General features: G+C 34.7%; 1 protein-coding gene across 3 annotated transcripts; it reads right to left on the bottom strand.

Moving 5' to 3' along the window:
* Positions 1–1,006: 1,006 nt before the first annotated feature.
* Positions 1,007–13,259, bottom strand: LOC127724569 (uncharacterized). 3 transcript variants are annotated; one of them, XM_052231556.1, is made up of 5 exons: positions 13,088–13,259; positions 12,423–12,808; positions 8,208–8,428; positions 5,339–5,648; positions 1,007–2,479 (listed from the first exon to the last, which is right to left on the bottom strand). In XM_052231556.1, the coding sequence occupies exons 1-5, from the start codon at positions 13,126–13,128 to the stop codon at positions 2,229–2,231; spliced, it is 1,209 nt and encodes a 402-aa protein (XP_052087516.1). In that variant the 5' UTR covers positions 13,129–13,259; the 3' UTR covers positions 1,007–2,228. The 3 variants fall into 3 exon arrangements, with proteins under 3 accessions (XP_052087516.1, XP_052087517.1, XP_052087515.1); XM_052231557.1 differs by having other exon boundaries at positions 5,339–5,645; XM_052231555.1 differs by having other exon boundaries at positions 8,196–8,428; positions 13,088–13,258.
* Between the last annotated feature and the right edge of the window lie 1,989 nt (positions 13,260–15,248).

Below are 15,248 nucleotides of genomic sequence, written 5' to 3'. Positions count from 1 at the left end.
TATCTTGGCATTGCACAAAATCCTGTTTTTCTCTGACTGTTTATGGCGTCTTTATACTAAATCCATTGGATGTTGGATGTGTACTGATTGATAATTTAGTCTTGGATGCATGATTTTTTTTTATTAGTTGTTATTGGCTTCGAACTAGCTGTCAGTAACTGCGAGTACTATCAAATCTGCACTTAGTGTCTTTTTTGTTGTTGTTGGGATGTACAAGTACCCGGCCACGTTCACTCTGTGATTTTTTTATATGTATTTCTATTTGTATCCATCTGATGAGTTAAGCGTTTTTCAACTGATTTTTATAGTTTGTTCTTATGTTGTACTTTTACACCACTGTCCCTGGTTAGGGGGAGGTTGGACGCCCACTAACATGTTTAACCTCGACACATTCTGTATGTGCCTGTCCCAAGTAAGGAGCATGTAATTCAGTGGTTGTCGTTTGTTGCTGTGCTACATATTTGTTTTTCGTTCATTATTTTGTACATAGATTAGGCCTTAGTTTTCTCTTTTGAATTGTTTTACATTTGTCATTTGGGGGTATTTTATAGCTGACTATGCGGTATGGGCTTTGCTCATTGTTGAAGGCCGTACGGTGACCTATAGTTGTTAATTTCTGTGTCATTTGGTCTCTCGTGAAGAGTTGTCCCATTGGCAATCATACCACATCTTCTTTTTTATATATACAAGACAGCTCAAGCCGCCCAAAATGTGAACTGAATATCATAGATTAAGAACATTAGAAACTATACAGAAGTATGTAGGGAGCATACTGCATATCGAAAAATGTTCACTATTTTCGCTGTTGACATTTAACCGCGAAATGTACACTACTCATACAGTTCTTTGTTTATTTCAAACACGAATGATGAACTTCCCAAAAAATCAAGTTAACTGTCCAATATAAGACCCAAACGGCAAAACAAAAAACACAATGGTATAACAACTAGACATACGCCATGATGGCATCGTAATCTATATGGTCATCTGGTTAAAATCACTTAAAAAGATTATTAAAAAATATTTATTTCTTTGGCAAAGTAATCAACAATATATAATAATTTGCATCCATTTGAAAACAATCATTACATACACACGAATGGTAATAAAGATATATTGACTACAATGTGTAAAACTTGAGCGTGATTTTAATATTATTTGAAAATTTTAGTGTTAACATTTCGCCATTTCTCGTTACCATGTCATATATTTTAATTATTCTTATACAGGATATTCATAATACAATGTTCATACAAACAAACACAAACACACATTTACTTTTAAAACCAAGCTTCCCCAGTAAAAATAAGCATGATATATATATATATATATAAATAACTTATGAATGCATGGTGATTTTAAGTTTTAATGAATACGATTTAGAAATAGGCAAAATGATGAGGAAGAAAAAAATGAATTGTTATTTTTCGTACAAATACTGGTAAAAAACACTAATTACACTTAAAAAAAACCCTAAAAGACGAAACTGTTTGCTCTTAATGAAATTGTACAGGGCGAATTTTGACATATATCAGACAATTTTCGTCTCTTTTGTTGAATAAAAAATGAGGTTCCTCATAGGGCTACCTGGTAATCGAATAATCTAAACAATTAATCTTTGAAAATTAAAAAATGAAATTGGATACATTTAAAACAAAAGAATTGATAATTCCATATCCAACCCCCATGAGGAGCCTCATTAATAAATAGATAAATACAAATAAATGAATTAATAAGACTAGTAAAGAAGTCAAAGTTATCCCACTTAAATCTTTTTTGAATATTGTTATTTTTTACTTGGCACAATCATGCCGTGCATTTTCGCCCCGTTTTCCAAACTAGTCATTAGAATCATCTTGCGCATTGTTTTAATACATGTTGACGGTGATATGCATAGGGATGTATCCTTTTCTAATCTAAGATTTGTTTCCTATTTTTCTATGGTCCGTTCTTTCCAAAAGGGTTTCACACCTCTATGCATCGTCATACAAACGTTTTCGTTTAGAAGTACACAGGAGCAAGATCTTATCATAATCACTTTTGTTTTACGAAAATATCTCTAAAATTGCGGCGCTGTCTTTCAATATGAAACAGCTATATTACGAAAGGACTTGTTTGGAATGAGGGAGGGGTCAGAATGCGGATAGATTGTGTCTTCTAAACAAGAACTTCCAAATCTTCAGCAAGATGCAAGCTCACGATTTTAAATGCGAATTGTCATAACGTAATCATTCAGCTTTAAGCAAATGTCTACACTGAGCATTTAGTCTGGCATTCAAAACTGTCTTAATAGTCTTCCGAAAGTGACTAGTTTGATGGAATGACGTCATCTCATGTTGAACGCTGAACACTAAGTTGTTATAGGCAAGTTCTTGCATCATGTCAATTGAATTTATTAGATGTAAATTGGTATTGTAGAGATTGTGAGAAGGCAGCTTCACGGAACCTTCGTCATTACCAATTATCACGATGATTGTCGCTGAAAAAAGAGAATTAGTCAAATTTTAATTTTAATGTAAGGGAACACTAAGGGAACGACCATTTAACTTCAAGGGGGTTTATGAGTTTTTTTCCTAAAAAAATATTTGATCCCCAATTTGATAAAAAAAATATTCTGGTCAAGCAGATGACAAAAAAAAAATATTCTGAATCCAGATTTCCCCCATACCTTATAGTGTTGAATTTTGAAAAAAAATAATTTGATTGATAGCGTCGAAATAGTAAATAAAAATTTCTGACTCAGAAAAAAAACCATACCCCCCCCCCCCCCTTTTTGAAATTAAATGGTTACTCCCTAACGAAGATTGTTTTGAACAATGCCTTTTTTCAACTTCAGATATTGTCTTGCACTAATATAGTTGTTAACAATGCCCCTTAGTGCTACAACAATGACACCAAGGTTCCTCCTTTTGTTGTTAGTTACTAACAAAATCAGGGGATTTCATGTGTTAACAAAGTCTTTTAGTCAAATTAAGATTTAGGGCATTATTTCACTAAAGTTTAATATTGTGTTGGCGTAAATGTAGAAATGTCAACCATCCACATCACAGGTTTAGTCATATTTCAAACAAAGTACCAATGAAAATATTTTAGAGCCAAATTTAGTGTATACTACTCGAACCTCCAGACATGAACATTGCAGAAAGATCTAGGAAAGGATGTCACGATCACCTCAATACATCTTGCCATATAAACATGTATTCGTAAAGTACTACGTCCTGCAGACATTGTCTGTGAAATCATTGAAACTTCAATACCGGTTAATCCGAATAACCAGTTAGTTAAAAATGTTCGATTTGACAACACTAGTATAATAACACCCCAGTGTCATTTAAGTAGAAAATAAAATCTAAATATTGTATCAGTATTCTGCAGTAAAGGATCCCTACAAATGTTGTTGAAATACTTATGCACGATATCGTGAGTAGATTCGGGTGTATACTAAATAGTGTTTCAAGTTATCTTTATTTTGGAATGAGAAATTAATGTGTAAAGGGGAGAAAACTCTAATGTTGTAATACTTTTGCAAGGGGAAGAGACTAAGATTGTATGTACTTTAACAGATCTTTGGGAATTTTTTAGTATCCAAACCGAGAGAAGGTACTAGCTTCACATGCAATTATTCTAAAACCATACTTTGATTGCTAATACAATTGATGTTATTGATTTAGATAGAGAGTTCGCGGAGCGTTTGGAAGACAGAATAATACACAATAAAGCGTTGCCTGTAAGGACACTTATGTAACTTCGGTATCCAAGCAATACAGTAAAGAAAGATCTATTTCTTCATCTTTAGTTGCGCTCATTTACATGTTTAACCCCGCCCCTTTCAGCATGTGCTTGTTCCAAGACAGGAGCATGTACTCAGTGGTTGTCATTGGTTGCTATCTGTTAACTATGTTTTTCAATTAATGTTTTTTTACATAATTATGGCCGTAAGTTTTTTCGTTTGAATTGTTAACATGTGTTACGTCGAGGCCTTTTATAGCCAATTATTCGGTATGGATTTTGCTCGCCGTAAGGTGACATATAATTACTTAATGTCTCAATGAAAATCCTATATCATATCTCCTTATTAATCTAAATTATTCAATAACTGTGTTTTTTTAAGTATTTTTTTAAGCTTTTCATATTCAATTCTGTACGATATTTCTTTAACTCAATATGTCTACAAAACACCAAATAGTTTGTAAGACACAATAGATTTACTTTTTGATAAAATTTGGATTTTCATATAGTTTGGCCATGAGCATCACTGAAGAGACATTTATTGTCGAAATGCGAATCTGGTGAAGAAAATTAGTACCGTTCATGTTATATTTACCATACTGTGTCTAAAAGAAAGAACACGATGTCTTACATGCATGATTTTTTTTTATTAGTTGTTAGTGGCTTTGAACTAGCTGTCAGTAACTGCGAGTACTCTCAGATCTGTACTTAGTGTCTTTTTGCTGTTTGGATGTACAAGTACCCGGCCACGTCCACTTGTATTTGTAGTATTTGTATTTTTATCCATCTGATGAGTTGAGCCTCTTTCAACTGATTTGTATAGTTCGTTCTGATGTTGTACTGTTACACCACTGTCCCAGGTTTAGGGGGGTCCCGCTAACATGTTTAACCCCGCCACATTCTGTATGTATGTGCCTGTCCCAAGTCAGGAGCCTGTAATTCAGTGGTTGTCGTTTGTTTATGTGTTACATATTTGTTTTTCGTTCATTTTTTGTACATAAATTAGGCCGTTAGTTTTCTCGTTTAAATTGTTTTACATTGTCATTTCGGGGCCTTTTATAGCTGACTGTGCGGTATGGGCTTTGCTCATTGTTGAAGGCCGTACGGTGACCTATAGATCTTAATTTCTGTGTTATTTGGTCTCTTGTGGAGAGTTGTCTCATTGGCAATCATACCACATCTTCTTTTTTATATATACGACATACGGTATGCTTCTTTAATGTAAAGTCAGTGGCGGATCCAGAAAAGTTTGGGCCCACTGACTGCCTAAGAGGGGCCCCGCTCCGGTCATGCTTCAGTGATTCCCTATATAATCAACCTAATTTTTCCCAGAAAAGAGGGGGCCGGCCCCCTCGGCCCCCTCTAAATCCGCCTCTGTTAAAAACTCTGAATGGAAAGTGGCTTTGTATGCCTTAAAACAATCGTTTGTGTAGCTTTTTTGTGAAATGAAAGACAACTCCTACTCAAATCGGGAGCAACTTGTATTTTTGTTTATACGCTCTGCTTTTAAACACAACACATACACTTCGTTAAGTAGACCATACTATGTATTTGAAGGTTAGAATTCATTGTCAACGTCGCCATGATAAATTATTTTTCAATTACATACCTCCAAGTCGTTTCATTATCTTTAACGAAACAGCCAAAAGGTCACGACCTCCGTTGGTATGGTTACCATGACTATTACAAATTACGATGAAAAGTTTAACATGTGGAATGCTGTTTATGTCTTTCTGTGATTCTATCATGAAGTACGGATGCGAAACAGCGGCGACTTTGACGTCGTAGAACTGGTTCAACATGGCCTCCACCACGTTTGTGTAGACAGGGATGTTTTCGTACTTGAAGAGCACGATACAGACTTCGTTCTTCAAAATTCCTAATTTTGGTATCATCGATATGTTAGGAGAGTTAGTCTGCTGTAAAAGATATAAGATGCAGATGTAAAAAAAGGTTTTACTTCAAAAATTGTAAAGAATTAAATTTATCAAAGTGTCAGAACTTAAATCTTTCCTCGTAAGATTTCAAAAGAGTACTCCAAAACTATATGACCTTAAGAATGTTCGCTACTTTGATTCAAAATAACAAGCTTTTTATAAGACTGTTATAAATTGATAGGATATAAATAAAGAAGCTAAAAAAGCAGAAAAAATGAAGGGTCCGTGTGCTTGTTTTCGAGATATAAGCCATTGAAAATTTGGCGGGAAATAATTCTCTGTAGATTTTTCTTACACTTAACATTTGCACCTTTTCTGTTTAAAAAACGATGAAAAAATAACAAGGATTTTATAAGATTTTTAAAGATGACATTTTAAACTATATGTAATTAAATTATGGAACGAAAAGTAGGGGATAATGGGCAAAAATTTTAAAGGTATTACATGGATAAAACCAGAGGATTCCGAATATCTGGCAAAAAATCAAAAAGGAGCGAACATCCTTGATTAGATTTCGCCAACCGCACAGCGATATTTTCAATTCGGTGTTTGGACAGTTTCAAAGAAAGGCGGAGCTATCTAATCGTTAATACCTGAAGAAAAATGCAAACAGATGTTTGTGTATAGTGAATCTTATAAAGAAATTGAATGTTTTTTACTTTATGAAATATTTTAGTTCGACGGCACATGGTTTCATTGTTCGAAATATATTGTTAGTAGAGCAAACGGTGCTTATTGGTCGAAATATATTGTCAGTGGAGCAGACAGTGCTTTCATTGGTCGCAGTGTATTGTCAGTGGAGGAGACTTCATAAGTTTGATTTACTTGTGTCTCATCATTTTGCTTAGATTTCGCGGCAAATAAAATATGTTTACCATTATTTCGTCAAGTTGGTTATTTATTTTCTATTCCTTATTCGTTACTTATTCCTTACTATTTATTCTATACTTATTCCTTGTTACGTATTCGTTCATTATTCCTTATTCCTTGCTTATGCCTTATTCATTACTTATTCCTTATTCGTTACTTATTGGCTTTAAATATGTTGACCCTTTTTAATGCTTTCTTTTCTTTTCTTGGCCCTGGTGTTAGTTACGGGTTCGAGGAGGTAAAATTACCCTGGTAGCGCGTATGTACCCGTTTCCGATCTCGACTGATACTCTGTTACTTACTCGCCATTAATTCGTTCCTTATTCGTTCTTTATACGTTGCCCCTTTTTGATGATTTCTGACGTACACCAGAGACAAGAAAATGAAAAAGGAATAAGGAATAAGTAACGAATAAGACATAAGTAACGAATTGTAAAGGAATAGGGAATACGTATAACGAATAAGGAACAAGAATCTCACCTTACCTATTGTTAGTGCGGATTTCATATAAGCCCTCTATTTGAAGGTTTTGTGGTTGCCTGCTCTATTTGATAAACTAGTATTATATGTGAATATCACAGATCGTCACATATCTGTTCTGTTCGCCATTGATTCTATCATATTTTTTTTCTTTTCTCCGCTGTATTTGACGTTGGAATTTCAATGTTAGTACTGAACCGCCGGTGTTATAGAGTCATCCCCCCTCATGCCAGTTTTTCCGCTGAGGGGAAAAATGGCATAAACTTATAAGTTTTAGATCATTGTCATTCTTTCCCCGCGGAAAGTTGATAATACGTATACAGATGGCATTTTTCCCCAATACCCCTCCCCAAACAATATGGATTTCACTATTTATATCGTCAAAATTGCACGGCTATTTATTGTAGATATTTTCCGTATTTTTGAAGAAATAATTGATCTCTGGTTAGGAGAGGGTTGGCGACTTCTGTATGTGCCTGTCCCTTTAGTTAAGTGGTTGCCGTTTGTTGCTGTGTAACTTATTTGTTTTTCTTTCATTATTTTGTACATAAATTAAGCCGTTGGTTTTCTCGTTTGAATTGTTTTACATTTGTCATTTCGGGGCCTTATATTTATAAATGACTGTGCGGTATGGGCATTGGTGACCTATAGTTGTTAATTTCTGTGTCATTTGGTCTCTTGTGGAGAGTTGAACATATGTTGAAAATCAATTATCAATTAAAGGATATAAAACTTCTTTTAATAATTTTAGCTTTACCACACCATCATCGTATCATTATACATTTACTATCAGATGATTTATTTTTGTATGAAGCATAGTATGATTTGGTGCTCACATCCATTCTCCTCCGTGCACCCTTGGTATGTGTTACTTGACTTGTAGGACGTCGTAAGCAATGGGTCAGAATATCTTGTGAATATTTAACAAATTCATTCTTGCGGTGAAAGTGTAAATCTTCAATTTCTACAGTAGAATTTTAACATCCACAGTTAATATGAATTGAAACATTGGAACACATGTTCATATCAAAAGAATATGTGGTTTGATTGCCAATGAGACAACTCTCCACAAGAGACCAATTTCACAGGACAAATACTTGAAAATCCGCTTCTGTCTGGTGAGGTGTAGTTTTTTTTAATACAAATGTTTACCGCTATAGCGTCAGCAATGTTAAATACCTGAAACATAACCTTTTTCTCCTCCTTTCTTATCATGATGTCTGTTTCATCCTTCGGTCTGTCTATTTCATTCTCTGTCATACCATTCATGACTGCACCATTCATGTGAGCCTTCTTTGCTCTCATGGTGGCTATCTTACTCTTTATCAGATCAACCAACGGTCTCACGTGAGGTCTAATTTGTCGAACCACCTCAACCATCACAATGACGAATAAGATGAAACCGATTATTTCTGAAAAGGGAAATATTGGACAATTTATTAAACTTTTGGCAATGAATTTTCTAGCATGGCTTGTTAGTATTGCTGATAAGTAATTCTATATTTACCAGTGAAATTTATCTGGAAAATGTTGCATTGACCTCGGGCATTCGATTGAGTAAGCTCGAAAGGTTTATTTGGATTGTGTCATCACATGAATTATCGAGAACGCTGGCAGTACTAAAGGTTGCCATTTAAAGAGCCTTAAACTGCGACTTCGCAGGAAGGAAATTCATTGATGAGGGCTATACTTTTATATGTGTTTTTGTGTCAATATATATATATATATGAGATACAATAATAAAATGTGGACACATGAAAATGGCTCGATTATTTTTGTGGTATCCTTTAAGTAACAGCAATTTTGACTCTAAGATCAATAAAATGCAGTTTTTCTCTTTATTAAAGGATCAATTAAAAGATTGGTAAATTTCATTTAAAATTTTGTCGAATCATAATCTGTACAAAGATGATCTAAAAAAAGAAAGAATGAACTTCATAACCTCAACACAATTTATCAAATACTACAGTAACCTCATACGTCAAAGACAAATTACATCTTGTACTGAACAATAACAGTAACAAAGGGACAAGAAAGGCAGAAGTTTGAAATAAAAATCTCTTTTCTGTGTGAACTATAAGATCAAAACTTGGTATAGTCGTAATATTATTCATTAATAAAACCAACATAAATATAAATGTTTCTTCTGCTTCTTCTGCCAGATAATGGTCACAATTAACAAACTGATTATACTGCCATGGATTTGGTGCGCATACTAGACCCCCTCCCCCAAGAGAAATAAGATAAATATTTGTAAGTTTGTTATCTAAAAGCGCCAATTTTGACAACCATTAACGGACATAGTAAGCCTGCAGGAAGACACATTACCCTTTTTGTTCTTGCGAAAAACAGCTAATTCTTTGTTTAATTAAAGCTCTTCATACTTGTATATGGCTTGGTCCGACCGGGATGGAAGTCTATGGATTGGTCCAGTCGGGATGAACGTTTATGAATTGGTCCGGCCGGGATGGAAGTCTATGGATTGGTCTAGTCGGGATGAACGTTTATGAATTGGTCCGACCGGGATGGAAGTCTATGGATTGGTCCAGTCGGGATGAACGTTTATGAATTGGTCCGGCCGGGATGGAAGTCTATGGATTGGTCCAGTCGGGATGAACGTTTATGAATTTGGTCCGGCCGGGATGGAAGTCTATGGATTGGTCCAGTCGAGATGAACGTCTATGAATTGGTCCGGCCGGGATGGATGTCTATGAATTGGTCCGGTCGGGATGGAAGTCTATTGATTGGTCCGGCCGGGATGAAAGTATATGGCTTGGTCCGGCCGGGATGGAAGTCACAGTCTCTTGTCCTCAAGCCAATCTCGCTACCGGAATACATCTGACAGTCAGATAAAGGGGTGTACTGGATGAACGCCTCCCCTATTTGATAAAAAAACCCAACTTTTCCGCTTTATGGAATTACCCCCTCCCCCCTCCTTTTTTCAAAAATCCTGGATCCGCCTCTGTCTGTGTTGTTTGCTGCCAAACTATTAAAATAATTGATCAGTTCGAAGTGGAATTTGCCTATAGGAACACTTGATTAGTTCGAAGTGGAATTTGCCTATAGGAACACTTGATTAGTTCGAAGTGGAATTTGCCTATAGGAACACTAACCCGAATAATTCAGTCGTTATATTCCACTTCTCTACGATGGCTACATTAACGCCTGAAGGCCTTGTCAATCAAAAATCGTCAAATAATCATTCGGAATTAGCTCTGGATTTACCTATCTCAATAACATTGAGTTAATAGCTGATTGGCTCTCTCACCCAGAGGGCACCAATCAAAATCCTCGATTCATGACGCGTTTTTATTGTATAAAGAATTCAGGCGAGTGGGAGAGTCGATCACGGGGTGGGACTGAATTATTCGGGTTATAGGAACACTTGATTAGTTCGAAGTGGAATTTGCCTATAGGAACACTTGATTAGTTCGAAGTGGAATTTGCCTATAGGAACACTCGATTAGTTCGAAGTAGAACTGGCTTATATGGACACTTCATATCATCTTGGGAGTTCAGTCGCAGTACTCGGTCTAGTTATTTATTACTTATAGCAAAATAAAAAAATATTTCTATTAAATCAGTTTCTGCAAACGACTGTTAAAAGAATATTGAATCATAATGATTCTATCTAGCATTTACTCCAACAAAAATACATTATTGCACTAGTATTGCAATATTGCACACAACACATATTTTAAATTCGAAGTGTGTTTGAAGTAGATTCGCAATAAAGTCTGGTTTAATTCTTTTTTTTGTTGTTGTAGTTTTGATGCTATAACCATGCATTAAATCTAGATCTGATTCATTTTCATTAGTTAAGAAAATATCATTGAAAGAATGAGTATAGTTAAATTTTCTTTGAATTAAAACCCGTTGCCATCCAAAATCGATCAAATATTATACACATGAATATCTGTAATATCCCGTACATACTGCATGTTCAATGTAAATATATTGAAAGGCTGTAACAGGTTGTACGTATGACTAATGCTATAAGTATATGATTTATATTTATACAATTTACTTATAAATTAACTGAAGGACCCAAGTAATGTACTATGTACGTCTTTGAATCGGAATTGTTGAGTTCCGTTAGAGCTCTCAACTTGCATTTAATGCAGAATATGTTAAAATAGAACATGTCGCCTAGTTCCTTCTTTGGGTTACACTAACATTTGATAAATTTCACTAATGTGACGCTTCAAAGAAACATTGTTTAAATTCAATCCGACAAATATACCATGTTTTTCTTTACAATTTTTCATGATTATCAATTTTAATATAATGTTTTGAAAATTATGCATTTTGAATAAGAAAAATCAGATTTGGAACATACAGATTCCTAGTATTTAGGATAGTCGAAAAAAAATCCTCCACATGCACGGAATTGAAAAACATTCAAAATTCTCTTTAGAAAATCAGTATCCAATTAAATAAATTTGCATATAAATGATAAGCATATTCTCCTTAAGATTTAAACAAAATTCATCCTCGTGATAACGTTGGATTAATTCCAGGACAGAGCGCACGTTCTTTCAAGATTGGATTGGAATGCCCTGAACTTGACAGTATGTATGGTATATTTTCACCCACGCTTGGTGGCATTCTTACGAATGTTGAGATCTAACAAAACATACTTAACCCCGCCGCATTTTTGCGCCTGTCCTAGTCAGGATTATCTAGACTTTGTTAGTCATGTGTGTTTTTCATTTTGGTTCCTCTGTATTTTTCGGAGTATAGTGGTGCGTCCATTTCGCTGAACTAGTATATATTATTGTTTAGGGGCCATAGGAAAGCCGCCCCCGGGGAGTACGGGATTTTTGCTGCGTTGAAGACCCATTGGTGGCCGTAGGCTATTTTCTACTGTTTGGTCGGGTTGTTGTCTTTTTAACACATTACCAGTTTCCATTCTCTATTCGTAAGCTTTGTGTGTATGGTTTTGTGAACTGGTTGTTTCTCTTCAAGCCCATGGTGTTTTTCTTCGAATTATGGTTTTCTACTGCCATCTTGATATCTTATCCTTGGTGTTATTAAAACATACCACAAATTCTAAAATGGCGACTATATATATAGTATAATTACTATCTAATAATACTCTTAAAAATCCGAAAAGCAATTCATTTGTATAATTTTCAAGATCGAAATATTTTTTCTATCATGATGTTGTTAATACATGTAATTTAACAGTACATAATCATATCATGAATATATTTGCATACAATCTATTCATTTGCAGTACAATTTTACAATAGGTGGATAAATATATTTTGGAGTTTAAATGTGTCGTTGGGTTGATTTCTAATCGACGAAAATCCAACAACTATTTTTCGTATACAGAAAGTTTGATATATAAATATATATATATATATATATATACGAATCAATATCACTACAGTTACATACCATCTGAAAACAATCTTCTTGACAACGATGACACTCTTTTGTCCATTTGTTCGTAATTTACTGTCAAGTTCTCAATTCTGGATATGAGTTCAGACAGACGACCTGTTGTGAACATATGCGCTGTCGTATGATTGTTCACGGCGTTCTCGATTCCCTCTCGTGCAGAAGCTTGCTCTTTGAATGCCATTTCTAATAATAACAGTTTATCACCGAGTTCTGAAAACACAAGATTCCAAGGACAGTCTTCGTTATCAAGGCACTCTTTTGTTGACCTGTCAAAATGGGCGTGGTTCATCAACGACGACGTCCGATAACCAGAAGCGTTGATGAGAAGCGTCACAATTAAATGAACAGTTGCTATAAGGCCAATAGTTGCGAACAAGAACCTGCAAAAGACACGTATGTTTAAAATGAAAAACTTAAAAGATTTAAGAAAATGTCTCATGGACGCGTGATTCACGAAGGGCACAGTCGTTAAAGTATGGCACATCAATTAATGAATCATAAAGAAAAAGCGAGAAATAAAATCAAAACGATTTGCCTGTATTCCTAAAATTCAAAATTATTTTAGTTTTATCCTTTACTTACAAGACTAATTTAAAGATAATATTTTCAAAAAAGTTTGACACAAGAACGCGCACTTTCTATGCGACAAACTATCTTACCCTACACCAAGACCTATCTTAGTGATTATCGCTTTTGACATTCTTCTAGATTTAACCGAATAGTTAATCCAAGTTTTGCGGAAATCCACAGCAACATAGCCGATGATGTTTTCCAGCAAAAATGTCGTTTACCAGCAAAATCGATGAACAGCGGTGTGACATATGGTAGTTTTCTAGACTTGATGTATAGATCCAGTTTAAAGAAATAGTCGTTGACAGCTGCGCATACCTGGTTAATTTAATGTATATAAATTCACAACAACGATATAAACTGCATTATTCTTTCTGTGAAGTTCTCTTGTTAAAAACTTTTGCCAGCTATGTGATGGGTGTGAACTTCGTACAATTTAAAATTAATGTTTAAATACAGTGTTAAAACGGTTTGAAAAAGGAGAAAGCAGCAAATATTTCCTCCGTGTTCCTGATAAAAATATTTGAGTGTAGGGGTTTATTATAGATCGATTGTTTTATAATTTAATTTCTTACACCGCCGTAGCATTTATATTAAAGTCCTTCGATGGACTGATAATCATGGCGGCCATTTTGGATCTCAAAGGATTGGTATAGATAGAAATATAATTTTCTGGCATGAGTTTTCATTTACGAAAAAAATGAATGTCATGTCGATCAAACTATCATTAACAAATAAAGAAAGTCAGAATTTTACTTTTAAAAATGGATATGAAAGGGGAGGTACTATCATAGTTACTGATGACAGCACAATTTATGTTTTGACAATGAGGGGGGAAATTATTTAGAGGGGCCCCAAAACTAGACAAAATTTGTAGTGGAACCGGTAAAAAGTCTAGATTAACCATAAATGAAACTCTATATGGGGGCTCGAGCACCACGCCCCCCCCCCTAAATCCGCCTCTGGACAGTTCCAAAAGTACAGATGTAGTAAACAAAACAAAATAAATGGTTCAAATTTGTGTCGTTGGGTTGCTGGCTCTTTGATGTTTAGCCCGCATATTTGTTTACTCATATGAAAAGGGGTGTACTCGTGCAACTAAGGTATGCGTATTTTTTTATGTTGTGTGGTCTAATATCATCGTAATAATTTTTGGTCCTTAATAATGTTAAAAATAGTGACGTTTTGAAATGCAACACCATTCCGGAATTGGTCAATTGTGCACATTTAAAAACAAACAACATACCAATTTCATATCCGCATAAATACAAGACAAATAAAGTTGAATAAACAAATCCCAAAAACAAAGCTAATTCGGTGCCAGATTCGCAATTACCATTACATCGGAACTTCATATGTATACAATGATAGTGATAAAGAAAAGGTTATCATATCAGTTCTAAATACAGTGGATCCAGGGGGGGGGGGTTGGGGTGGGGGGTTGTAACCCCCTTTTTTGACGATCATTGTTTTTGAATGGGGACATATGGTTAGAAATCGGACTTCTTTTGACGATCATTGTTTTTGAATGGGGACATATGGTTAGAACCTTCCTCCTTTTAAAAATTGTTAGATCCTCCCCTGAAATGAGCATTTATATTCTAAAAGATCAAAATATGTAGCTTCAAATGCAATGTCCAATATTATGTCAATTACGCAGTTACTTTGGTAATACAAAACGCATTAAATGCGCAATATTTGTCAGTGTTATATAAACAGTTCCAAAGGCGTAGCAGCTATCAGTGTGAAACTACAGTGAATGTAAAAATATGATTGACAATGAGACAGCTTTCCACCAGAGTTCAAATGATGTAGAAGTTAACATATTTAAAATGCCGACTATGAAGCGGGGAAATGGTGAATCGAAATCAAGAGAAAAGGAACTCTTCGAGCGAAAAAGGTGACAAAATCAATAGTTTACTTTCATCGGGAATCATACTGATTTATAGCTATCTTAATTTTGAAACCATTATCATTCATATTAAAAAAAACAAACAAACAATTGTTTAACTCTTTAATTGAAATATACTTGAAATTGCAATTTGTCTTCTTTTCGTTGTTTATCGAAAAAGTTGAATTATAGAAGCTTGTAAAAATAATATTTAAAACAAAAAAAAAATCTTAGCTGCATTTCTGTTTAGAAAATAAGGTAAACTATGTCTATTCAATATCCCGAGTTCTTTCAATACATCCATGTGTCCCATATGGAACATAGTGTGAAACAATTTCCCGGAAAAAATTTCCAATAAG

This window comes from Mytilus californianus, unplaced genomic scaffold (genome assembly GCF_021869535.1).
Source record: "Mytilus californianus isolate M0D057914Y unplaced genomic scaffold, xbMytCali1.0.p SCAF_14, whole genome shotgun sequence".
Taxonomy (NCBI): Eukaryota; Metazoa; Mollusca; class Bivalvia; order Mytilida; family Mytilidae; genus Mytilus; species Mytilus californianus.
The sequence above is the reverse complement of the archived record's forward strand: the minus strand, read 5'-3'. Positions and strand labels throughout refer to the sequence as shown.